General features: G+C 26.3%; 1 protein-coding gene across 2 annotated transcripts; it reads left to right on the top strand.

The window, feature by feature from the left end:
- The first annotated feature begins 88 nt into the window (after positions 1-88).
- Positions 89-27,323, top strand: LOC134828061 (transcription intermediary factor 1-alpha). Of its 2 annotated transcripts, none has more exons than XM_063841012.1 (13): positions 89-963; positions 18,418-18,705; positions 18,884-19,096; positions 22,971-23,961; positions 24,685-24,950; positions 25,005-25,197; positions 25,253-25,485; positions 25,550-25,727; positions 25,786-25,869; positions 25,927-26,037; positions 26,653-26,809; positions 26,872-26,995; positions 27,061-27,323. In XM_063841012.1, the coding sequence occupies exons 1-13, from the start codon at positions 838-840 to the stop codon at positions 27,208-27,210; spliced, it is 3,114 nt and encodes a 1,037-aa protein (XP_063697082.1). In that variant the 5' UTR covers positions 89-837; the 3' UTR covers positions 27,211-27,323. The 2 variants fall into 2 exon arrangements, with proteins under 2 accessions (XP_063697082.1, XP_063697081.1); XM_063841011.1 differs by having other exon boundaries at positions 89-967; positions 18,422-18,705.
- Positions 27,324-27,561: the final 238 nt, after the last annotated feature.

Genomic DNA, 27,561 nt, shown 5'->3' with positions numbered 1-27,561 from the left:
CATTTTCAAATGCACAACAACTTTTGACGTTTCCTACCGTGTTGCCAACTTCCCACACACAACATCCATTTAGCTTCTTTCAAAATAATCGTATCGTGAAAAGTTACGCTCGTCAAAAATAATTCAAAAATGCGTGGAAAAACGCCAAAATAATTCGTCAAACCGCGTAAAAAGTGCATCTGAATATCACGGCACTCGCGTAACACAAGAAAATTGCCGTTCGCGAGTGTATTTATCCGGAAAAATTGGAAAAATCATCTCTTGCATTTGGATACACAGCAAAAAAAGCTATATACATAAAATAATATATATAAAAATTTTTATTATATATAAAGTGAAACTTTTCAGCCATATACAAAAATTCATTAATGGCATTTTCCCTTTTACAATATTTTTTATTTATTTAATTAATTTCTCTGAAGTCCGAAATAAATAAGAAAAAAATATTTAAAAAAAATCTCCTGTGCCGAGTGAAATCAAGAGAAAAGGAAAGTAAGCAAATAGTAAAAGGAAAGCTGAAAAAAATAAATGAAAGTGAAAAATAAATGAAAATTTCAAACGTAACGCGAGAAGAAAGAAGAAGCGAAAGAAGAGGAGGCGATACAAATTTATGCCTACAAGTGTATAATAAAAAAAAAATAATTAATATAAAAAAATATATGATGGAATGACGTGCGTTCATTAAAAATACATGAAAAAAGTGTCGTTATTGGAAAATACAAATAAATAAAAATTTTAAATTGAAAAAATAATTAAAAATAAACAAAGCGATATTTATTTGGATTAACCGCGCGCCGCACATCGCTCGAAGCCGACAAATAGAAGAGACACGCAAAAATGGAAGCAGAAGAATTAGTTGAACAAATTAATGACTTCCTGCCATTGTTACCGGAAAATATAAAGCAGGAATTGCTGGACGCCAACGACAAAGGAAATACTCTGTGTGACAGTGCGGAGAATAAGGCAAGTTTCCCTATTTTTTTTAAATTCCATATGGTTTTGATCAAAAAAAAAAATTGAATGACACTCGAACTTGAAGAAAAAAAATGTTTTGAGAAAAATTCAAGAGTTTCAAAGGCACGTTTCGTGATGCAAATAAGCGTGAAATAATGGGATGGATACGTTTCGTGTACAATTTAACATAGTCGTGTCATGTTGTTCTTCGGTATTTTTTATTTTACCAAGAAAGATTGGAAAAAAATAAATAAAAGCTCAGAATATTATTTTTTTGTTTTAAATAAAGTAAAAAAAAAAAATAATTAAAAAAATAAAATTAATTTGAAGAAAATATTTAAAAAAAAATTAAATTAATGATAGGTATAAATTATTATTTAAATTTAAAATTAAATTTTATTTAATAAATTAAAAAAAAAATAATAATTAATAAATAAATATTTTTAAATAAATGAATTAAATTTAAATCAATTTTAATTTAATATTTATTCATTAATTTTAATTTATTATTTTTAAATATTTTTTTCAATTTATTATTTATTTTTTAATTTTTATTTATTTTTTTTTGTTTGTTTTTGTTTAAGTGAATTTTTTTTGTTTCACAAAAAAAAAATAAAATAAAAATTGAACACGTATTTTTAAAATAAAAAATTTAATTAAGAAAAATAATTTAGGTAAATAAAATTATTTTAAGAGAGTTAGTTAAATAAATTAATTTAATCAATTAATTAATAAATCAATAAATAAAATTAAATTAAATTTAATTAAGATTTTTCGAACAAAATGCTGAAAATTACATGAAGCTTGAAATTTTTTTTATTTAATAATTTTTATTTTATTTTTAATATTTTTATTTATTTTTGTTTTTCAGCCAAGCAAATAAAATAAATTAAAAAATATATTTGAAATATTTTTCATTTATTTTAATTTTTTTAATAATAATTTTTAATATTTTAATAACTTTATTTTTTTTTTTTAATTCATGAAAATTTTTCATAAAAAATAATTTAAATAATTTTAATTTTAAAAAATAAGCTTAAATTATTTTTTGTTTCTTGTTTTATCATCTTCAAAGCTTTTACGAGCGACAAAGAAGCGGCAGCTGCTTACACATGTCGTATTTATTTATGTACCACACAAGCGGCGAAATAAGCAACAGACAACAAACAATAAATATTGCAGCTTTTTTCATCTCTTAACTTAACTTTAATCTCACTCACGTTTTATTTACTTTTTTTTCTACGTTTCGTATTTTTTTTTCTTTTGCTGCGGGCGAAAAAGCTTATTTTATGTAAAAAAAAAATGAAACGAAGAGGACTCGACAAAAACTCGTGCATTGTATGTAAATTTTATTGTGCAAACGCGAATGTGAAAGTGTAAGCTCATGATGTTATAAAATAAATGAATGAAGGTCATTGAAAAGCTTTCCATGTGTATATAATAGCAAAGAGAAGCAACAACAAAGCAAAGCGGTTTATGTCATGCTCGTTGCACGATATTGATTGAAGTCTCGTTTATTTTTTTTATTACGTGGTTTGGTTTTGTGGATAAATAATTTCTGATGTGGTTGAAAAAAAAAGTCCTTTGAAGTTTTTTTCGTTGTAATTTTTTAACAACTTCAAAAAAAAAAATAAAATATTTTTTTATGCGATCTCATCTGAAGACTTTCACACCAAACTCTTCTTCGAATAAAATTTTTATTGTCGAGACGATGCAAGCAATAAATCGTCGTTAGTGTTAAACTTTCAACGAAAGATTCGCTTCTGTAGTTCAGCTAATCGTTATTACGTGTCGGTCGATGGAACGGATTTTTTTTCGCTCGTTTTCCATTTTTTTTTTGTTCTAACGAAAAAAAAAATTAAGTAAAAAATAATTGCATGTCTGCATGGTTGAGCCGTGTTCTCTGCATCGAGACAACTAACGAAACATGTGACAATTAGATTTTTATTTATTTGTTATGAAACGCACGAACTTTAAGCAGATGGAAGAAATTTTAACGTTTCTGAGAAATTTTTCTTGCCAAAAAATAAATAAATCTTTTTTTTATGCTCAATCAAGATTTAAGCAGCTTTGTGGATTTATGTTTGGTGAACGAGAAATTTATTGTGAATAAAAAAAATATTACGTAAAAAGACTTAGAAGTTATAATGAAGAGATTATTGTTTGTTCCAAGGCTTCCTTCAATTTTTTATATTTTAAATCTCATGAAAAAAATTATTATATAAATTATAAAAGAAAAAAAAAATAAAAAATGAATTTTAATTAATTAAATTTAATTAATTAATAATTAATTAATTTAATTAATTAAAAAAAATAAAATAAAATAAATAAATAAAAAATTTCATTATATCTCCATTGCTATATTTAAAATATTTTTTATTTTCTTTATTTTTTCTTATTTTTTATTTTTTTAATGCTTTCAATTAAAAGAAACTTTATAAGAACAAACTTAAACGCATCCTTTGATTTTTGAACCATATTTAATATCTTAGTTAATGCTTGAATAATTAAAAAATTTTTGCGGCTCAAAAAATAAGTATGTTATCCATGAAAATTAATTGAAAGTTCGTTTCTATCAAAAAGAAAAGCTGCAACGAAAAAAGGATTAAATATGGTTAAATAATTTCAGAAAAAATAATTTTTGCATTTATCTTTGAGTAATTAATTTAAAATTTAAATTAATTTAATTTTTAATAATTTTAATTTAAATTTTAAATTAAAATTTAAAAAAAAAAAATATTTGTAATAAGAATTAATTTTATTTTTTTAATTACATTTATTTTTTTTTTATTTTAATTTACTCACGTCATTTTTTTTAAAGCCTTAAAAATTTATTTAAAAAAATGAAAGTTATTTTTTATCGATTATCACATTTCTGAAAGTTTTTCATTAAAAATTCTTAAATTTGAAAATTATATATTTTTTTTATTAAAGTTATTATTTTTTTAATTTATTTAAAATTAAAAAAAAATAAAATTAAATTTTATTTAAAATTAAAAAAAAAAATAAAATTAAATTTTATTTAGAATTAAAAAAAATAAAATTCATAATTTAATTAAATTTAATTAAATTAAATTTACCTAATTAAATTTTAAAAAAATAAATTAATAAAAGAAAAGCCTTAAAAAATATTTTTATACCGAAAATTGAAATTAAAAAAATCAGTAATTATTAAAAAAAAAAAAATTCTGACCAATCCCCATAATTTCCTTGTTAACGACAGCCAAATACCGCTTTTCACGTTTATTTGTCACAAAAAACTTCAAATCGTGTCATTGCGTCTCGCCATCACTTCCCATTAAGCACGATATCGTTATCGCACGAAAAGTTTCGGTTTTAAATGAAGCATCCTCTCTGTGCATCTACACGAAACACTCAAACAAGCATGACTACAGAGAAAAAAAAACGATAAAAATAAAACATAATCACATCACGAATCATTAATCCCCGAGAAGTTTGCTATTATTATCATTTTCTTGATTCGATTTTGTTACATCTTTCCATGCAAAGTTACTCTTGCGCCGAGCAAAAACACGCAAAGGAACAATCCGAAATCATTTTAATTTTTTTTTTTCATTTTTTTATGAGAATTGCATTGACATGCCCCATCGAATCCATAAATCTCGTGATGCGTAAAGTTTTTTTTTTTTTTTTTTTTTTTATTTTTTTTCAAGCAATAAATGTTTTGAAAATGCGTTCAAGCAACTTCTTAAGCAGGTGCAATAAAACTTCAAATTAAAGATTTTTCTCTCTTTCATGACAAAGGGTCGGAAAATTTCTTTGGCATCCGCAAAACTATTTATGACGAGGTATTTATGGATCTTCAATAAATGAAATTGTCTGTGCCAAAAAAAAAAAAAAAATTCACCGACTCTCTATAACGCAACATTAAACAATAACGAAAGCATCCGAAGAATGTCGGATTTAAAATTAAATTATTGCAAAAGCTTTTGAGTCGACCTTTGTTGGCGAGGAATCCGAAAAAAAAACCCCAACCAAGCTGAAGAGTAAAAAGGAGGAAGCAAAAAATTTATATTAACATTCCTCGTTTTTAAAAGCATCTCTGTCTCTGTGTACAGGCCCAAAGTGAATTCCTGACATTCATGCTGCTTGAACAATGTCATCATCATAGAGAATATAGAGCGATGTTTTTGCTTTTTTGCAGCGAAATTCGCTTAACATTTTTGGCGAATAATTAAAATTTGTCATCGTAGTTGTTATTTTTGCTGTTGGATGTCTAATAACAACTGCAACGTGGCGAAATATGCAATAAAAAAAAACAAGGGAACATGTGACGAGATTGAAATCAATGAGCGGCATGTCAAAGGTCAGATGCGGTTTTTCTGTTGTTTAAAGAGACAAGGAGTTGTTAAAAGTGACTTAAATTAATGAATTTTTCTCTTTAATTTTTTTTTAGAATAAGAGTTTTTGTTATTTTTGATAAACGATTAATCTTAATTTTATTTAATTTTTTAATTAATTATTTAAATATTTTTTTTATTTTTAATTTAATTAAAATTCCATAATAATTTAATATAATTTACATTAATTAATTTAATAATTAAATTGCTCAAAATTAAAATAATTTTTTTATTAAACTTTGGTTTGTTTTAAATAAAATTTAAAACCTTTAAAAAAATTAAAATTATTTTAAAAAAAATTCTTATATTTTTAGAGATATTTCTTTGTTTCTTTTTTTTTGTATTTCAAATATATTTGTACTTACTTGAAGGAAAAATACCAAAAATTGCTTTGAAAATACTTCAAAGTGCTTCATTTCTCAAGAGTCAATTGTAATAATCAAATCAAGGACTTTTTGGTGCTGAAATTTTTTTTCCCATTGGATTTTTTTTAAAGTTTAGTTATTTTTGTCTTCATGAAATTATTTTTTGAGCTAAATATTTTTTTAATGTTATTTTTTTTTAATTTTATATGTAGTACAGTTATATAAAAACCACTTAAAAAATAAAAAAAAAAATAAAAAAATAATTTTGAATTAATTTAATCGTTTTAAGTTTAAAAATTAAGCATTTTGGGTCTTGGAAAAATAAAAATAATTTTTTTAAATAAAAATAACAATTTTGAGCAGATTTTAATCATTAAATGGACAAATTTCTGAAAAAAAATATTTTTTAATTTTTTTCATTAATTTTTTAAAAATAGCAATCTGCTCTAATTTCAATAAAAATATTTTTTTTTTGAAAATTCGGGTTTATGTTTAATTTTTAGTGCATTTGTAAATCATCTCCGTTTTAATTTTTTCCAAATTTTTTTAAAACCGAAAAAAAAAATTTTTACCTTTTAAGCCATCCATTATCAACTTTTAACAAAATCACACATGCAAGCTTTTTTAATTCCTTTTTTCTCGAATGACACAATTTTTTTTAATAACAGAAGTCATACAGAGCCATCAATTGATTCGTGGTAGCACGAGACAAGCAATCACCACATCATTCAATAAATCTACCATCAAATGCTCTTTATTTAAAAGCAAAATATGCCAACTAGACATCCACAAACAATCCATTTTATTTCATGAACAATGAAAAAAGAGAGATAAAGAAATCCGATAACTGCGTCGTCTCTCCTTCTCTTCATTTCGAAAAAAATTAATCTCACAAGCAAGCCTTATGTTTTATTCAATTCAATCACTGGTTTTGACGAACAAAGTCTTCTTCGTCTCACAATTGAACCAATTGGGAAAATGATGTCAGTTTTCTGCCTTTTTTCTTGTTTGCGGTACTTTTGGCATGACTTGCAATGAAATTTCGTTTTAAATGTGGTTAATTTTTTTTCGTTCGAAAAATTTTTGCAAAATCAGCAAAAATGAGAGAAAACATTTTTTTTCGAGTGAAATTAGATTAAAAACGATTTATAATGAAGAATAAATGAAAAATGAGTGGAAAAGATAACATATTGGAAAAAGCTCTTAACTCGACGTCGTAAAAATTAAAAAAAAAAAAAGTGCGAATGCATATTTTCTGTGCTGCGCGAGGAAAAGTGACAGTGATTGATTACGTATTTTCAAGTCATAAATGATTGATCACGACTGAGAAAAAGGTTGACTATAAAAAATTCATGTCTTGTGAGTCAAAATATCTGAGAGACACGCGCGAGACATGAAAATTAGGCTCAAAGATTGTTCATTGGGGCAATTTTTTAAAAAATATGAATTAGGGAAAATTTTCAGAATATGCATTGGGTCAAAATTAAAGAATGTTTATTGGGTTCAAATTAAGAAATATGCTTTGGGGCAAAGTTTTAGACTGTGCTTTGGGACAAAATCTTAAAATGTGCATTGGGAAAATCTTAAAATGTGCATTGGGCCTTTAGCTTTGAATGTACATTGGGACATGAAAATTTCATCCCAATGCATATTTTGATTTTTTTCTCCAATGCACGTTTTAAAATAAGACCCCAATGCACATTCTAAGATTTTGCCCCAATGCAAATTTAAGATTTCAAATTTTTGCCCCAATGCACATTCTGAATTTTTTCCCAAATTTACAATCTTTTTACCTAATTTTCATGTCTCGCGTGTGTCTCACAAAATATTTTATTCTACGAAACATGATTTTTTTACAGTGTTGAATTTTCATTCCGAAATATGAAGCGTCTCAGATATTTTATTACGTTATCTGTCTCAATCAATTGCTGATGGATGTGAACGACGAAAAAAAAAGAAGTTTCCAATTAAAATCGAATTAATTTGAATTTTTGTCGCGCACTCTTTCCCCTTTTTTCCGTTTCTGCGCCTCGCTTTTGGGCATGACTTGGCATGATAATTACAATTTATTGTGTCTCAACTAATTTTCCCTTGTTTACGAGTGTTCCGGTGTGTATTTTGCGCCTGAAAGCAAACAAAAATGGACAAACGAGGACGCAAAGGCAGGCAACGCGCAGGGTGTTAAAGTGCTGTTTTACACAAGTGATCAATTAAATAGCAATTAAGATATGCATCATTAAGTGAATGTACATCGCGTTGAGTTAGCAACTAGTTCAAAAGCGCAATTTTTCAGCATAAATTTGCATCGTAATGCGAGAAAGAGTCGACAAGTCCTCCTCCTTCCTTTTAACGAGTAAATTTAGTTGCGATAAAAAAGTACATTTTTTAAATTAAATTTGAACAAAGTAATTTTTTCAATTAGTCATTCCCTTTTTTTATTCTCATTCATTATTTTTTTGCTTTAATTAATTTTATGCATCAATCAATTTCATCACATCCCCTTTTTTTCATTCTACTAAAAAAAGCTTTTAGTTCATTTGAGTTTTTATTTTAATTTAGTTTGAATTCGATCAATTATTTGTAATTAATTAAATTAATTATGTTTTGCAATTTTATTACGCTTTGATGATGAAAGTGATTTATTTTTATATAATTTCAAGCGAAAATGAAGTGACCAATTAAATGAAAATTTTAATGAGAAAAAATGTGGATTTTATTAAAAATTGATTAAAAAAAATTGTGATAAGTCTTATCAGTAACAATAAAAAAATTTCAATCAATATTTTAATATTTAAATATTTTGAAAAAAAATTTTTTTTTTTTTTATTTTTTATTAATTTTGACGCCATGAGTTGGATAATATTTTTGAATAATTAATTAATTTATTAAAACAAAAAATTTTGATGAGACAATGTTTTAAAATTTTTCACTTTTAATATTTTTTATTTAATGTAATATTAATTTCATTTAAAAAAATAAAATAAAATATCAAAAGTATTAAAAAATTATTTTTAAAAAATTATTTAAAATTAATTAATTCGAATTAATTAATTAAAAATTAATTTTAAAGTTTTTTTTATATTTTTTCAAAAATACATTTTAAAACTTTTAAATTTTTCATGCTATTAAAAAATGTTCAAAAAATTTAAAATCATCACATTTAAATTTTTGCTTAATCAATTAATTAATTAATTTTAATTAAAAAACATTTCCATTAAAAAAAATTTTTTTTTTCTCGCACTTTTTCAATGTTTTGTTTTTTTTTGTAAAACTATAAAAATCACTCACTTACTATTGAGAAACATCTTGTTTGTTAAACATTAACTTGAAAGCACGCGCTAAAGAAGAAAAAATATATCATTAAAGTTAATGGCTTTTTAATCATCATCTATTTATTTGACGCTCGTAATTATAAATAGTTTCAGCTTTTTTATTCCTTTTTAATGATTAGATTCAGATTACTTACTAAAACAAGTAATTTTTTATTTTAACTTTTCAAATTTTTCTATGTTTGTTGAATTTTAAACTTTTTTTTTGTGTTTTAAAGTTAGTTTTACTCAGATATTTGAAAAATTAAATAATTTTTTTTCTGAGGAGTACAAAAATGTGAAAAGACGCGTTTTGATCATCTGATCTCGAGGAGTATAAAAATGTGAAATTTTTAAAAGATCTTTTATTCAAATTCGGTTTTTAACGTTAAAACATCTGCTAGTTCATTTTAATTTAAACAAAAAAGTAATTAATTTTGTTATTCAATAAAAACAAGATGAAAATATTTTTAATTATCCTCTAAAATTTTCATGAATCCAAGGAATTCACTAAAACATATCAAATTATCAAAACTTTTTATTATTTTTATGAGAAACTTGAGAACTTTCTGCTTCCTGTGCAATAATTTTTCTGCATCTACTTGCGAAAAACAACAAAATAATAAATTTTATGATGATGCACTGGCAAAGTAATAACAGGAAAGTAAAAGCAAGAAATTATTATAAAATATCCTTCCCCAACTGAAAATATCTCAAAGCAATGCAGAAAGATATGAAAGGAATAAAATTAAAAAATAAAAAAGAAATTACTCATAAACTTTTTATGCCAAAGTTTTAATATTAAAATTTTTCTTCCTTTTACTCGCAAAGAGAAATGCAACAAAGTAAATGCATTAAATCATCTAGATTTTTAGCAAATTTCAACAGAAAAGTTAAAATTTAATTTTTAAATGAAACGAGAATTCTCTCGACCTTGATATTTTCTTCCACTTCATTAGACTTCACGTTTGATGACGCCATCCATGCAAAGATGTTCATAATCTATTTTAAAGTGATGAACATTTTTTTTATGATGATGTCTTTAGAAGAATGTAACTGTTCCGCTACATGAAACGATAAATTGTTGGTCAACAAAAATTTTTTTCTTCTTCTCAAGAGAAACGAAAAAAAAATAATTAGCAAACTTTTTTTTTAATTAACATTCTTAATCAATTTTTGTGTTTAACTTCTTCTTTTCGTATTTTTTTTTATCTCAATTTTTTATGCTCTACAAAAAGAAAAAAAAACAAACTTCCTGGAAAAAGTTTGGCTTGCCACAATTCAAAATTAATTCGCAAAAATGTCGAAAAAAAAGTTAGTAAGAAGAAAAACTTTCAACTTCCTGCGGATATGAGTTCTTTTTTTATGTTTTATTAAATTTACAATTTCCTTCCGGTAATTGACGGCATAAATTGCATCACACAGCGTCATGTTCGTGCAACGTATGTCGCATGGAGCTTTTTTAAATGTACGTCAAACAAGGGCAGTGTACAACCACACTGGAAGTAACTTCATAAAATATTACATAAGCGAATAATAATAAGTAGAACAAAAAATTTGATAAAATATTTCGCATTCATAAATCTATATATTTTCAATGATGGATTTTTTTTATCCTATTAAAAAAAACGAACGCAAGTGCAGCGAAATTCGCGTGGATGCTAATTTATTTATTTTTTCGTTTCATTTGTTTCGTGACAGTTTACGATGATGATTATTATTACTACAACGACAGAGCGAAAAAAAAATACACAAAAATAAAACATCATTTGTAACACCAGCAGTTATTCAGACGGCAGCGTCGTAGGTCGTTGATTTGTCAAATAATATAATTTTTTTTTTCGTAGCAACTATTAGAATGTCTGTCTCTATGATTTACTTTATGCGTGTGTGTGATTTTTTTTCTTTGTGACATTGTAGGTAGGCAGTTCCTCGTTTGAAGAAAAAATGAAAGTGAAAATTCGTGGGTTTCGTTGAACATGGGCACTAATTATAGAGAAGCAGCTTGTGACGCAAGTCGTATGCGGGGTGTGGGAGGACTTTGGGTTAGTTGATGATGAAAAATATTTTTTTTTTGAGGAAAAAATTGAAAGTATTTTGGGATATAATTTTTCGAAAATTTTTAACCATTCAGTGAGTCGAGTAAACTGTTTTTTTTATGAATTTTGTTATCAGTGATTTTTTAAGATTTTTTTTTGACATATCCCGGATGATTTAAAAAAATTAATAAGACCGACATGTGCTATGTTGACTCTTAGGTAATCGGACAAGAGACCTTTGACACATTTACAAGTGAGGACAAGCACATTAAAGTTTATTCTTTGTTTGACACTCAATAATTCAGTTTGTTTCAACATATCACAGATTCTAGTATACCGATTTGATTCAGTCAGTGATCTTAAAGCTTGGTTTTGCACTTTTTGTAATTCATTCAAATCAGTCTCGTTGTTCAAAATCAAAATTGAGCTACAATAGTCTATGCACGACCCAACCATAGATTTATAAAGCATCAGTCTTGTTTCTCTATCGATCTTATTTCTATGTCTTATTAGAAAACCAACCTTCTTTGCGGTCTTTTTTATCATAGTTTTAAGGTTTTCTTTCAAATTCAATTCTTCGTCTATAATGATTCCCAAGTAATTGATGGTCTTCACTCGTTCAATTGTTTCATGTGACCTGTAAATGGAATGAAAATTTCAGAATTTTTGGATTTTTGTGTGCTGAGAAGTCAGCAGTTTCGATAAGAATGAATGTTTTTTCCTTCTCATAAAAAAACTCAAGAAAGTCAATGGTTGCTATAAGATAATTACTTATTGAATGTTCATTTCCGATTCTTCCTTGCTTCGTGTTTTTCCAAAATCTTTTTGATCACTATTTCAACAACTTTGGCGATCCAGAGTCTTATTGATCCATATTGTCTTCGATAGCTAAAATTAAAAGTTCAAAGTAAAAATATGATTCTTTTCAAATAAATAAATTACATATTAGAGTTTGTCCAATCTTGGAGTTCAAAGGTCAACCAGAAGAGATTCTCCAATTAACTGATGCAGCCAAAAATTGGTTGAAGGAATTGAATTTATGATTTTTCTTGAGTTTGTTTAAATTTCATATTTTTCCATGCTCTTACCTTTTTAGAATCCATAAATGCTCTTCATGAAAATTTTTCTCCAAAATAAATCACTTCAAAAAGAAACCATACTTTAACGAAAATTTTCATGAACCTTCTGTCAGTTGTTTGAAGCACTTTCAAGATGGTTGCCATGAGCAACATTCCCTCTCGTCAAAAAATTCTTTTTTTGATTGCCACTCAAAAAGTTCTTGACTATAATTTGATTGCCGTAAAAGTACTCCGACTCGTCATTCCCACATGCCAAGTTGATTGACTTTCTATAAATAAAAATATAAGTCAACTTACGCCCATTTTTAGCCTCTCACTGCCTACATCTCTCTCGATAAATCTTCAATACACAAATAGTAATATTTTAATGAAGAAGAAGTGCAAATGATGTGTTATGAAAAGCGAGTCACGTTATCTGACCAGCTTTTTCAGAAAAATTTCTTTTGGGCGAAACATGTGAGTAACTTGCGCAATTAACTCTTTTTTTTTGTGGCGTGTCAATTTTTTTATTGTTGATGTCTTCTGGCACGCCTCGAAGGATCCATCATTAAAATGCGGAGTCACGTTTTTTGTTTGTCCTCGACATTTTTTTTTCACAAAAGTCGAAATATTTTCCTGAAAACTGCAAATAATCATCTAATATCGATTCAGAGCATGTATCGAGTGACTGTCCCATTAATATTAATTGTTATTATTTATTTAATGCGAGTGTCAAGTTTTTTTAAGGGACACAAAAAAATGCAGAAACAAGGTCAAATCACTTAATCTACTATTAAATTGGTTCGTTATACATATATTTAAATCATGTGTACAAAAATTACCTCAAATGGCATTTTGCCATATTGTCAAAGGTATTTTTCATAGTACTCGCACTCCAAACCAACCACACACTCGTCGTCCGCACAATTTCATGTGTGCCAACGCAATTTATAAATAAATAATTAACGAACCTGACGCGAGAAAAAAACTCGTGTGTGCGTTGTTTATATGGGCATTTCACCCACAAAAGCTCCGCGAAATAGATTTGTTGTCTAGAATGGCGGCTACATGACGAATGCGTAGGAAACGGAGGTCAATCATCTTTTGATACAAATTTTACGTGCGATTCGCGGAAAAAATGAAAAAAAAAGATAAATTCGAGTGAATGAATGATTTTTCTTTAACGAATTTGGGAAAACATCGTTAATCAAATAATAACGTTGACCACCCCGTGCGTGTGTCAGAAAATAAAAATTTCACTAATTAGTTTTTGATTACCCTCAGAAATGAATCAAACGAACGTCATTCAAGTGCTGAAGACATTAATTTCATATCATTAATGTATTTTACAGTTGCCTGCTTTTGCTCTTTGATGAAGAAGACAGAAAAGTCGTTAATTCTTTGCGCAGTTTTTCATCGTTTTTGCTTAATGATCCGCAAATTTTTCATAAATCATAAAAATTAACGGGCGTTATTTGAACTTTATTAATTTTTTTCAAAAAAAAAAAAATTTTTTTAATTTTTATATAAAATTAATTAATTTTTAAAATTAATTAAAAAATTTATTATAATTCAGCTTAAATTTTTAAGTTATAATTAATTAATTAATTTGATTTAATTCAAAATTTACTTTTTACCTTTTTTTACAGGTAAAAAGCTAAGACCCATTCCCCGGCGTTTACTAAAATTAATTTAATAATTAACTCTTTTTCGATTTAATTAATTAAATTTAATTAAATTTTTTTTAAAATATTTGAGTAAAAATTTAATTTAATTAATTATTTATAACTTAAAAATTTAAATAAATTTTTATATAAAAATTAGAAATTATTTTTTGAAAAAAAATATAATAAAATTTAAATAGCGCACGTAAGTTAATAAATAATGAAATAATTTAATTTAATTACTTTTTTAAAAATAAAATTAAATTAATTTAATAATTTTTCAAAAATTATTTAATTAATAAATTAAAATATTTAAATTAAATTAATTAATTATTTTTAAAAAATTAATTAAATTAAAATAATTAATTAATATTTAAATTATTTTTTTTTAAATTATTAAAAATTTATTTTTCTTACCTCTTATGATCCATAAAATTCTGCTTAAAAACACGAACGACGCCATCTTGAAATATTCCGCAGGCGATCTCATGCCACGCCATGTTGATCGTTTCCCACAGCTATAAATTAACCGAAAGCGGTCCCCCTGGGAGTGCCCCGATAAATCTAATGCAAAAAACATGCTCGCAAGATAAACATTAAAAACCCCTATAAAGTACTCGTACCCGTCCCAAGTGAAGCAGTGAGCTTTTCTACCTGCGTTTTAATTCCATTGTAGCAGACACATGACAGGCGTCTCATGGTAATTTTATCTGATAAATAAACACACAGCATGATATATCATTATTTTTCATTGAATAAGCATCTGTCTTTTGTTACTTGATCCCCGTAACGAAACGACGACCATTGTACAAAGCAAAAAAGGGTCGACCAGTACAATAGATACAATTAAGGTACTTTACGAAGATTAAAAGCTTTGAGCTTTTATACCTGCCAAGTTCTTGCAACGTAGAAATTTGAGATGAAAATTTATTTTTTAAAAATTTTCATAAATTTAAAGAAATTCAAAGCACGTTTAAACAATATGAGCGTCCTTGATGTGAAATTTCTCCATAAATTCAATTTCAATTAAAATTCATCGAACGTATATGAATTTCGAAATTTGGTCATATACATGCATAAAAAGACACACATTAAGAAGCTTTTAAAAGGAATGTCTCTTTTTATTATTATTTATTCAAATATTTTCATAGAGAGAACGAAATATATCATCATTGGCAAACAACACATCTGGAGTGAAGAAACGAATAACGACAACAAAATGCTATAACGAAATGCAGAAACACGTGCGATAAATATTCATTCCTTTAACACGTTGAGAATAATAAATTGCCGAAGCTTTTGTTTCACTTTTTATGACTGCCTCACACATTCATTCACATGTCAAACGTGAAAAACGATGTCGAGAAACGCGATGAAAATTGTTTTGTCGGAGAATGACGCAATATCTCTCTCTCTGTCTCTCATTTGTGAAGTGATGAGGCCTTGAGGTCTTCTGTAGATGACTTGCTTAAATCTGCTTTGAAGAGACTTTAGCACGAATTGCATTACGAATGTCTTTCGTCTTCCGATAAATATCGTGAATCATGATAAGTGGTTTTCCTTAAGGGCGATCCAACTCAAGTGATTCTAGTTTGTAATGCATTTTGAAGAAAAAAATTTGGAGATAGATTGGATGTCTGTCTGTTTAAGATGTTCTCAACTGAAACAATCGGATAATTCTCAAAATTTTTTAAACACAGATCTAGAAATATTAAAAATTTTTGAGAAAAAAAAAATCATGAAATGTAAGTTTTTTTTAAATATTTCATAACACTTTATCTATACAAATTAGTAATTTAAAAATAATACAAGAACATTCTTAAGTTAAAGTTCCTTAAAAAGTCATAAGAAGAACCGAAGAAGGACTTGTCTATAAACTGTTGAAAACTTGATGCCATTACTGAAAATTACCCAAGAGATGAAGGCTGTATAAAGAGACTTATGAAACTTGCCCAAGAGATGAAGGCTGTATAAAGAGACTTATGAAAATTTTACAGAACTGGATTAAGTATTACTCAAAAAACTGATGACGAGTCTTTGAAAAACGTTATTTGCTACGAGTACCATGAAAGAAATCCTACCGCAAAAGTTATAACGAAAAAATGAAATCAAGTTATATGAAATATTTGAAATCAACCCATAGTCGACAACCCATAATTGTTAGATCCATGTTTGATCCGCAAGCAAATATTGATAAAGCTGAAAGCAAATTTTAGAACACATTAAGTTCAAATCTTAAATCTATTGTATTGAATCACTTTATTTCACAGAGAATAAGTAAAGAGAACATATAGATGCTTTAAAGTACGAGATGGTTCGAAAGAAGTTTTTTAAAGAATTTTTAATATTAAATTTTACCTACAATGCTTCAATGTAAATGACTCGACATAAAAGATTTTTAAGTTTTTATCGATTTGAATTTGACTAAAATTTAAAAGTTTTGAAACTAAAGAGCTTTTTAAATGTATTTTTGATTAAATTCAGATATATTTGAAAACTTGTAATTTGTAAGCAATTGAAATGCGCTTTAGTCTAATACATGCCGACAACTTTTCTAAATTAATTTTTATGAAATTACGTGTTGAATCAAAAAACAAACAAAAAATATCAAATCTAATTGTTTTTCATTAAAATCTCGTTCACCTTATAATGTTTAACTTTTAATTTCTAAAAAATAAACTTTTGAGTCATAAAATTTCAAATTAAAGTAGGGAAAAATTTTGCAATGAAAGTGATTCGAAAGCAAAATTCTACAACAACGAAAGAAAACGAAATGAGGACAAAAATAAACAAAATATCACGCTGAGATGAACAATGTGATTCGACGTAAGAGAAGCAGTATGTTTGCGACATGACGTGTAGCGTGCAGCGAAATATTAGGAGAAATATGACGCCATAAGTGCAACGAGTCAACGTGATTAAGACATATGTTTTCCTCGTTAGGCATCTTTCTCTTTCTTGCTCCAACTGTGCACGAACGTCAACGATTTTCCTGGAAACGTGTCTCGATTATTCTCGTGTCTCGTGTCTTGCTTTGTTTCGTCGCCAAATTCCGGGAACTTGGCATGAATTCCATCAAAACAGAATTGAATCAAAAATCGGAGCTTTTCCAATTTAAAACACATTTTCGATCAGATTATGAGCCAACAGACGGCTGCTCCGTAATCCAAGACATAATAATAAAATAAAATAGCATTTTATAAGCCTATTGAAATGCATTTTCCAGATCGGATTAAATTTTGTCTGGTTTCTCCTGATGAAGAGACACACACACACATGTGATTTCATAAGACGATCAAAATATTTATTTTTAATCTCTCTTTTATGTGAAACTTTTTAAAGTCCTCTCGCAACAATGCTGATGATGATTAATAAAATTATTATCAGTGATTGTCAGTAGCAAATACGAAAAAGAGGAAGGAGCGGTTGGCTTATCGTCAATCAATGGAGCCAGAAACGACGACAAATGACATAAAAGAAGAAAAAAATCCGACACACTTCATTAAGTTTATCGTACCCAGAACAATTTAAACATTCATTTATTATTATTTTTTTTATTCGACGAACCCTGTGGTGGTTTCAAATGTAAAGTGACCTCTAGCTCATTAAAATATAATAAAATATTAATGGATTAATGTGAATAATTTGGATTTGTAAAAACCAATTATTTCAATAAAACTGTAATTTAATGTCGTTTTATCGCGGCATTTATGGAAATCAATTGACGTGAATTGTTCAAAATTGCTTTGATTTTAATGTTTTGTGAATAAAAGGTTTGTGGTTTAGTGAATGAAAAAGCGTTAATTTGTTGATTTGGTGACCAAATTTAACAGTTACGAATTTCAAATTAAAAAAAAAGAATTGAAAATTTTTTTTCTGCGATTTTTTTTGTCTTTTTCGAAATAATTATTAAATAAAACTATGAATTTCGTAATATTTTATTAGATAATGATATATTTTGTTGAAAAATTAGGGATTAAAATTTTTTTTAATATAAAAGTCAATTAAAAAAAATATGAAAGAAATTTTCAATTTTTTATTTAAAAATTATTTATTTTTAATTATTTATTTTAAAATTATTTTTAATTTATTTTTAATTTTAATTATTTTTTTTTAATTTTGAAAATATTATTTGCAATTTTTGAAATTAAAATTTCAATATGAAAAAAAATGTTAATTAAAAAAAAATAAATTTAAATATAATAAAATGAAATGAATATATATAAAAATAAAAAAATTAAATTAAATCAAAATAAATACTTCTGCTTTGTCAAAATTTTAATTAATTTTTTACTCAGAAAACTAAAAAGAAAATAATATTTTCTTACTTTGAAGAATTGTAGATCATATAATTTTTTTTAAATCAACAATTTACTTAAAATTTTTCAAAAAAAAAAAAAAATTTCGCAATAAAAAAAAATTAAATAAAAAAAAATTAAATAAAAAAAATTAAATAAAAAAAAAATAAAATAAAAAAAAATTAAATAAAAAAAAAAATTAAATAAAAAAAATTAATTAAAAAAAATTAAATAAAAAAAATTAAATAAATTTTAAAATTAAAATTTAAATTAATTTTATTTTATTTCAATTCATCAAAACCAATCGAATTTTTTAAAATTAAAAAAAATATTTTTCTAATTTTTTCTCTTTTTAATTTTTTTTTTATAGGAAGACGAAACAAACACAACCAACAGCGAGACACCTACCATTCCAACGAAATGCGTTTGGTGCTCCCAAGTACTCGGCACTGCCGACAAACCCAAGTTACTCGAATGCTTACATGTCGCCTGCGATGCCTGCCTCAAGCAAAAATTCTCCGATTGCCAGCAAAATTCCTTCATCATTTGTCCCGTGTGCAAACTGGAGAATCGCTACAATCTCATCATCGACAACCAATTTCTTATCGAACAAAGCAATATTAATGACGAGAGTCAGGGGAATGTCGAATCGACAAAGGTAAAAAAAAATTGAAATCTAAAATAAATTTTTCGAAAGGAACGTCATGTTGCTGTCAAGTCTTCGAGGTTGACAAGAAATTTTTTTTTTCGTGACATTAAATTTTAGACAGATGTCATTTATTTGGAGAGACATGTGTCAAAAAACAGCAAAAAAATTATTTTCTCGTCTTTTTTAGGATATCATCAAGTGCAGCAGTTGCGCGGAAGATGCGAATGCGACGTCGTGGTGCGTCGAATGCTCCGAGTTCATTTGCGATAGTTGCGTTCAGGCCCATCAACGTCTCAAAATCACAAAAGATCACACAATAAAACCAAAGGAAGCTGCTGTCACAGACACACAAAAGGCAGCTAGCGGCGGCAAAAGCATATTATGTCACGTGCACACGCAGGTGAGTCGACATTCGGAAATTTAACCACAAAAAAAAAAGATAAAAACGAAGCCGTATCACGGAAATTGGTTGGTTTCCCCCGAAAAATTCATTTTTTTAACGTCATTAGCGCAAAAAAGCTTGAAAATGGTTCCCTAGACGACTAATCCTCTCTCTTGATGCTCTTTACGTCGTCGTAAATTTCATTAATTAACGAAAAAAGTTGCGTAATAAATAAAAAAAAAGTTTACAACGCACGCCATTTTGCATGTGTCATGAAAAGACAACGAGACAGATGTACATGGCGCACAAAAAAAAAGCATGATTGCCTATCTGACATCTTTATCCATGCAATTTGTCATGCACAGACACAAATTCATGCAAAAAAAAGATTAAAAATGCCCATAAATTACATCATGAGTGCATGAAAAACGTTTAGTTTATGTTTCCTTGGTGACCTGCCCATTATTTAAAAATTTCAACTTTTTTGTGATTTTAACGAAAATTTTTACCAAAAAATGATAACCTTACGCAAATGAGATAACGTTCGCGTTGAAAAAGCACTAAAATTTTTTTATAAGGGCAAAAAGTCGCGATTTTTATCAATTTTTAAGAGCTTTTAAAATATTTTGAATTCACTGTCTGACAAGCGGGAACTAAAAAGCCACATTCAACTCTCGCAAACCACATTTAATGAGATTTTGTGGTTTGAAAAATTTCATGGTCTCTTACAGATAGAAACAACACTGTCTGACGACGTTGTAGCAACGAATTTTGCATGGTTTCATGATGGCTTTTGTGCTCATAAAAAATTAAATAAAAGTTTAGGATGAGACAATTTTGAGAAATTTTTCATTTCATTCAGGATTTTTTTTTATTCAGATGGAATTTTGCATTAAAAAGAATTTTATTTTATTTTTTTGATAATTATTTTAATTTAATTTCATTTATTTTTTGTTTTTTTTTTAATTAAATGTTAAATTCAATTTTATTTTTAAAATATTTTATTATTTTATTTTTTTTTAATTTATACCAAATTTTTACTCAATTTTATTGAAATTTATTATTTTTTTTATCAATTTATTTTTTATTGATTTTAAATAAATTATTATTTTAAAATAAATTTTACGTTGCAATTTTTTTATAAAAATATTTTTTTCTGTAAACTAATTTTTTTATTATTATTTTATTTTAATAATTTAATGAAAATTATTTTTTTAAATTTTGTCATTAATTTTTAATTTTTTTTTTATTTTCGTCAATTTTTAAGAAATTTACTTATTTTTATAAGAATTTTAATTAAGTTTAAAAATCGGTATTTTTTTATAAAAATAATATTTTTTTTTAATATATATTAAAATTTTTATTTTTAATATTTTATTTTATTGTTTATTAAAATTAAAGTTTTCTTAATTTTTTTAAAGAAAAACTTTTCTTCAAAATTATTTATCAAATTTAAAAAAAATAATTAATTTTAAATAATTTAAAATTTAATTTATTTTATAATTAAACTAATTTTATTTATTAAGTTATTAAGCACTGAATTTTTTTTTTTTTTCATTTTTTTTATTGAAATAAGTACATACAAAATTTGGTTATATTGCAACGATTCATTAGAGTTCACAAATTTATTTGGAAATATTTTGTATTCAATGAAGATGAAAATTAAAACCTTGAATGTGAATCGAAATATTTTTGTAACTTTTCCATTCAATAATTTCTCCTTGTTCTGCCACATTTATTCACATATCCGAAGATTATCCACAAAAACTTTCTACCAGCTGCGGTTGGAAAGGGATAAATTTATCCCCTCATGAGGTTATTATAATCCCTGCCCAGAGATGGAATTAATCCTGTAAAAAATTGATGAAATTGTAAAGAAGGTTAAATATCCTCAGAGAATTAATTTACCCTTTATTGATCAAAAAATTATTTTTTCTGGGTCTTTCTAATTAATTTTACAAAATAATTGAAAAAAATTGATCAAATAATATTAAAAACGACCATTAATTGATATTTTTCAACGAAAAGATGAAACGAAAATACACAAAAACGAACGTTCTCGATAAAAAGTTAACAGAAGTGTTTAACAAATATTTGTTGAAAAAATCGAAATTCAATATTATCTCAGCTTGAAATTCAATACAAAGTTCAAATAACCTCGTTTCAAAAGTAAAAAGATAAAAGAAAATCTTATCTTAATCGATTTCAAAGCAAAAATCCTTCAAAAGAAAACTTTTTTAAAAGAAAAAATCTTTTCAATCTTTCAAAAATTCCATTTCCACGACTGACAGTTGCTCCGGAAAACATCTTTCCCTACACTCAAACCCAAACATGTTCCCAAAGACATGCTTTGCGGCTTTTATTGTAGAAAACGAAAAACTGAAGGATGGTATCGTGGTTAAATTTCTGTACATAAAATATTTCTACATCTTGTTATCGTCGGTGTTTTTAACGAAATTCCTCGAAAACTTTATTTCTCTTCACGCAGAAATTTCGACATTTATTTTTTTGATAAAAATTTCTTTTTTTTTATAAATCTTTTTTATTTAACTCGAGAGTTTTGTGCTTGACAACTTTATCAAAAACGGATATTAAATTTTTTTTCGAGAGAAGATATATGAGAAAGTCAACGTAAAGACAGGATATCCGGATTTGACCCTCATTTTTGTGCGATATAAGCTTATCTTTGTTACAAAATGGACAAAAAGTTTTAATGAAAGGAAGTTAATTTATAAAATTTTAACATGAAAAATTATCATCTGGTTAAGAAAAAAAATTGTTAAATAGATGAACAAGTTTTTTCTTCACCCTAAAAGAGATTTTTCTAAACTTGAATCTAATTTCTTGAATCAAAAATTTTTTTTTTGCCAAAAATGAAGTTTACAATGAACGGACATTCCGGTTTCAAAAAAAAAAAAATAAAATACGAATTTACAGCTAAAATTTTATTTATTTTAATTTTTTTACAGGCTAAATTTTTGTATTTACTGTGTTGTTTATATTTTTTTCAATTAAATTAAATTAATTAATTAAATTGAAATAAATTTGATTAATTTAAAATTATTAATTAAAATTAATAGAATTAATTATTAGGTAACAAATATTTCAATTCAAAAATTAAAAATAATTTTTAAGTTTTTTAATAAAAACAATTATTCAAAATTAAAATACATCAATTTTGGAATATTCAAAAAAATGAAATTAAAGTTTAAAAAATTTCCAAATCTTTAAAAAAAATTATTTGATAAATTTATTAATTCAGTTAAAACCGAATTTTGATAAAATCGGTTTTGGTATCCTCTTTGAATGAATTTTAACTGTTAAGGGAACCTCACTATCCTAAAATTATGTTAAATTTTTGTTTGTCAAATATAACGAGTGTCTTTGTTAGATTTTTAAGTTTTGCACAAATTGAAGGTTATTTTTTTGTTAAAGATTAAAAGAAGGGGAACTTTAAACTTGTCTTGTCTTGTGAATCACAAGATTATTTTTTTGATTTTTTTTTTGCGAATTGTAAAATATGCCAAAAATTTATTTCTTTTCAAAAAAAAAAAAAAAATATCAAATAAGGTTTTAAAATTTTTCATTAATTTTTTAAAAATTAATTTAGCTAATTAATAAATTTAAATAATTAATTTTTGAAAATTTTCTCTTTTTCATCTAAATTAATGTTTTATAATTAAAAATTAATTTTTTCGATTTTTTTTTTTGTTTTTTAGTTTTATTTTTTAAATTATTTTTAAAACATTAATATTATTTTTTAGATAATTTTTTAAAATTATTTTTTTAATATTTTTCCAAAATTTTTAAAAAATTTTCTTTAATATTTCTCGAATATCTAAATTAAATTTAATTACTGATTAATTTTTTTCCGTATTTTATTTCTTTGCAGGAAAAACTTTCTCTTTACTGCGAAACATGTGATCGCCTAACGTGTCGTGACTGTCAATTGGTCGATCATCGTGATCACAAATACAAATTCGCCGATGAAATTGCCGCCGAAACACGTAACCAATTGACAGCTCTTCTCAGCGAAATCAGCTACAAAAAAGTATTACTCTCGAGCGCGATGAAAGTAATTGACGATCGGCAGGCGTTAATTAGCGAAAAGAAGAAAGAATTGTCGAAGGAGATAACCGACCTCGTTGTCAAATTAACGCATGCCGTGAATTCGCGAGGCAAGCAACTCGTCTATCGCCTCAACCAAGTTTGCGACACGAAGCTCCAAGTGTTGAACGAGAAAAAAGACGCACTGCAAATGCTCTCCGGGCACACAGATCACTGCATCGAATTCGTCACACAAGCGCTGGATAAGGGCAGTGACAGCGCTGTTTTGTTTAGCAAGAAAACTCTCGCGACACATTTGCAAAAAGTCAAGTGCCAAAGAGCGGATATTCCTAATCCCGAGATACCTGTGCGCGTTCAGCTGCATTTGTCGAACGTCAACGAGTTGCTGAGCGTAATTGGGCGCGTCGGAACAATTCTTGTCGATGGAAAAGTTTATCCGCCGCCTCAGCCTGTGCCAAATAATGCACCGATTACGCCGCAACAGGCACGACAAATGAAACAACCGAGTCCGAATATTACGCCGCCATTGAGCGGCAGAGGCGGAAGCGGACCAATGAGTTGCCAAATGCCTCAAGGACCGAATTCGGGTTTTAATAATATGCCGAATATGTTTAATCATCCGAGCAATACGGGAGGTATGACACCGCCGATGCCTCCAAATATCACAATGGGAAGAAGTTACTCGCAAGATGGACCAACAGGTGTTCCGCCAGGTCCAGGAGGAAGATTTCCCCCGATGGGACCTCCGCATGGCGTGCCAGGGAACTCGCATGTTGCTCCGCATGTCAGTTCTTCGACGCATCCTCATAATATGGGTAAGGAAATTTTCCTTTTTATTTTAACTCTTGAAATAAAAATAAAAAATAAAAAAAATAAATTATTATTATAAAGATTTAAAAAAAAAATAAAATAATTATAATTAATTAATGAAATTTATTTAATTTTTTTAAATTATTTTTTTTTACTTTGGTAAAAATTATTAAATAAAAATTTTAAAACTTTATTTAAAAATAAATAGATATTAAATTGTATATTTTTATTTAATTTATTTATCAAATATTTGGTTCAATTATTTTTTTTAATAAAATAATTAAAAAAAAAAAATTAATTAAAAAAAAATATTAAACCAAATTAAATTTAATTATTTTTTAAAATTAATTAACAAATAGAATTATTTGAAAAAAAATATCAATGAAAATATTATTGATAAATTAAATTTTTTAAATCGAATGTATTGTTTAAAAAATTATAATAAATTAAATAAAATTTTATTAATTTTTTAAAATTAATTTTTAATTTTAAAAAAATCGAAGTACGAATATTATTGATAAAATAAATTTTAAATATTTTTTAATTAATTAATTTATTAAAAAAAATTTTCGAATTATTTTTATAAAATAATAGTTATTTTCAAATTTTTAACTGAAAAAAATAAAAAAAAAAATTAAATTATTTTTTTTTAATTAATTAATTTAACTTGAAATATTTATTTATCTCAAATCTCAATAAAAAAAAAATATATATTTTTTTCTTTACAGACATGAACTTACGAGGACTCCTGAACACTCATGGTCAACCCGGAAGCCAAGGAATGATGGGAAATCACGGCATGAATCCATATGGCGGCGTTCAAAACAGAAATATGCAAAACATGGGTCGTGGATACATGAATGGCCCAAATGGAATGCAAAATATGAATCAAAATCAAGGACCTAACGGAAATATGATGCGAAATGGATCTGCGGGATTTGGTCCGAATTTTAATCGATTCATGACGCCACAGATGCGAAATATGATGCAAAATGTAAATTCAATTAAATTTTAAGATTTTCGAATTTTTAATGATTTTTTTTTGTAGAATCAAATGCGCTTCCCCGGGCAACCAGGAAATTTTAACCAAAGCGGGCAAATCAGCCCGCTTCATTTGGCAGCACAACAACAGCAAAGTCCCACAGTACCTCCGCAGCAACAATCAAGTTCAAAACATGGCAGCAGTTCAGGCGGAGCAGGCGCAAGTTGGCATATTCCGCAAGCAGGACAGTCACAAAATGGTAAAAAATATTTTTTTTTGTCAAATTTCGTTTTTTAATATTTTTTTTCTTGCAGGATTTAATAATTCAAGTAGCAGCGGATCAAGCGGACCAGATCCGTTCGTGAAAATTCCCCTAAAATCTCTCGAAACGATTAAGCAAAATCTCATGGCGAACGGACAAATTGTCATCACGCCAACGACAAACAACTCCAGTAGTAGCCAACAATCGACAAATAATCAATCAAACTCGAACAGTATCAGTGTGACATCAACTAATCCAAAGACGCCGAGTCCGAGCACTAATGAGGTAATTTTTCAATAGTTTTTGTGAAAAAAATATTTTTTTTAATTAAAATTTTTTTTTTTTTTAGAATTCTCAAAGTTTTGCTGAGTCAATCGATCGTGCATGTGAAGATTCAGTCAATGACTTGATGGCGACAATTGCTAAACTCGATTCGAATGGCGTTCAAGTTCTTCCAGAAGGCAGAGGAAAGACAACGTCGCCACAAGTTCACAGTTCAACAGATCCAAATACCGCAGTTATCGATGGTAAGATCCTCAAAATTTGTTTTTTTAGCTTAAAAAATAATTTTTAATTAATTTTTAGACAAAAACAATCAAAAAGACGACCCAAATGAAGATTGGTGCGCTGTTTGCATGGATGGCGGAGAGCTTATGTGCTGCGATAAATGTAAAATTTAATTAATTTTCTTTAGAATTGGATTTAAAATGATTTTTTTTCTTGTAGGTCCCAAAGTATTCCATCAAAGTTGTCACATCCCGTCGATCAGTTCGTTGCCAGATGAGACAGAAACTTGGCAATGTTTGCTTTGTTACAACTTTGCCGATATGCAGCCAGGTAATTTTACTGTTTTACTTAAAAATTAAAAAATTAAAAAATTTTCTTAAATAAAAAAAATAAGTTATAAAAATTTAAAAAGAAAATAAATTAAATTAAAAAATGAATTTAAAATAAAAAATAATTAAAAAAAATTAAAATTAAAAATTGATATGATGGAAAATAAATTTAAAAAAATTATTTATTTACATTTTTTTAATTATTATTTTTATTCTTATGAATTAAATAAATAAATAAATTATATCTATTCTTATGAATTAAAATAACAATAATAATTTAAAAAAATGTAAATAAATATTTTTTTAAATTTATTTTCCATCATATCAATTTTTTATTTTAATTTTTAATTAATTTAAATTTTTAAAAATATTTATTAAATAAATAAATTTATAAAATAAAATTAAAATAATCAAATTAAATTTAAATTTAATTTTTTTCATTCAAAAATTATTTTTAAAATTTATTTTTTTTAATTTTTTTTTATATTATAATTTTTTTATTTAATTAATTTTTTAAATAATTATTTAAATTAAAATTTAAAAATATAAATTTGATTTTTTTGATTTAAATTATCAAAAATTAAATTATTAAATTAATTTTTTTTTTGTATTTTAGAACCAGCAGGCGAAAAACGTTCATCCGGATTGTCAGCATCAGAGTTGAAAATCCTCCAAAGGATCGTTCTTGAGCTCTTCTGTCAATACGAATGGAGCATGCCATTCAGAACTCTCGAACCAGACACCAATACAGCTTATTATGAAATCGTATGCAAGTGAGTTTCTTCATTTTTTATCATTTTTTTTAATAAAATTCTAATGAAAACTTTATTTTTAGTCCAATCTCATTGTCACAAATTAAAGATAAGCTCGATTCATCACACCAATCGTATTACAAAGAAATTCCAGCGTTTATTGCCGACGTGAAGAAACTTTTTAATAACGCCTATTTGTTCTATCAGGTAAATTTTTTTAAACATTTTTGATGATTTTTCAAATTTTTAACAAAAAAAATTTTAAATTTCAGGAGGATTCCAAAATTTTCCAATGCGCACGAAGCTTGGAGCGCTTTTTCGAACAACAACTTGCCAAATGGCTCCCGAAATATCAAGACACCGAGCGTTTCGGCGACGAATTGATCGTGAATCCCACAAAACGACTTCGAACCATTGAATAAATATTATTCAACAACTTACTTTTTTTTATTATTATTAATTTAACTTTTAAGGTTCCTTAAAAAAAAAATATTTTTAAACATTTTTTTTTGTAAATTCGAACGAATATCAGTATGCGCAGTTGTAATGGTAACACTGCGAAGGGACTTGACATTGGATATGAGACGAACCTTTTGTAAAAATTTTTTTTTGTCATTTTTAATTTTTTAAGTTTTTTGTCAAATTTATTTAAAAATAATTTCAAAAAATTGAGATACTCTTTAATATTTAAGTTAAAATTTAAGCTCGTGTATTGATGTATTATTTTTAAGGATTCTTTTTTGGCTAAATATGAACAAAAAAATAAATATTAG

This window comes from Culicoides brevitarsis, chromosome 1 (genome assembly GCF_036172545.1).
Source record: "Culicoides brevitarsis isolate CSIRO-B50_1 chromosome 1, AGI_CSIRO_Cbre_v1, whole genome shotgun sequence".
Taxonomy (NCBI): Eukaryota; Metazoa; Arthropoda; class Insecta; order Diptera; family Ceratopogonidae; genus Culicoides; species Culicoides brevitarsis.
The sequence above is the reverse complement of the archived record's forward strand: the minus strand, read 5'-3'. Positions and strand labels throughout refer to the sequence as shown.

Coding starts and splice junctions, on each gene's coding strand:
- LOC134828061 (XM_063841012.1), top strand. CDS start 838: ATGGAAGCAGAAGAATTAGTTGAACAAATTAATGACTTCCTGCCATTG. Junction 964..18,417: donor GTGACAGTGCGGAGAATAAG/GCAAGTTTCCCT, acceptor TTTTTTTTATAG/GAAGACGAAACAAACACAAC. Junction 26,996..27,060: donor ACGCCTATTTGTTCTATCAG/GTAAATTTTTTT, acceptor TTTAAATTTCAG/GAGGATTCCAAAATTTTCCA.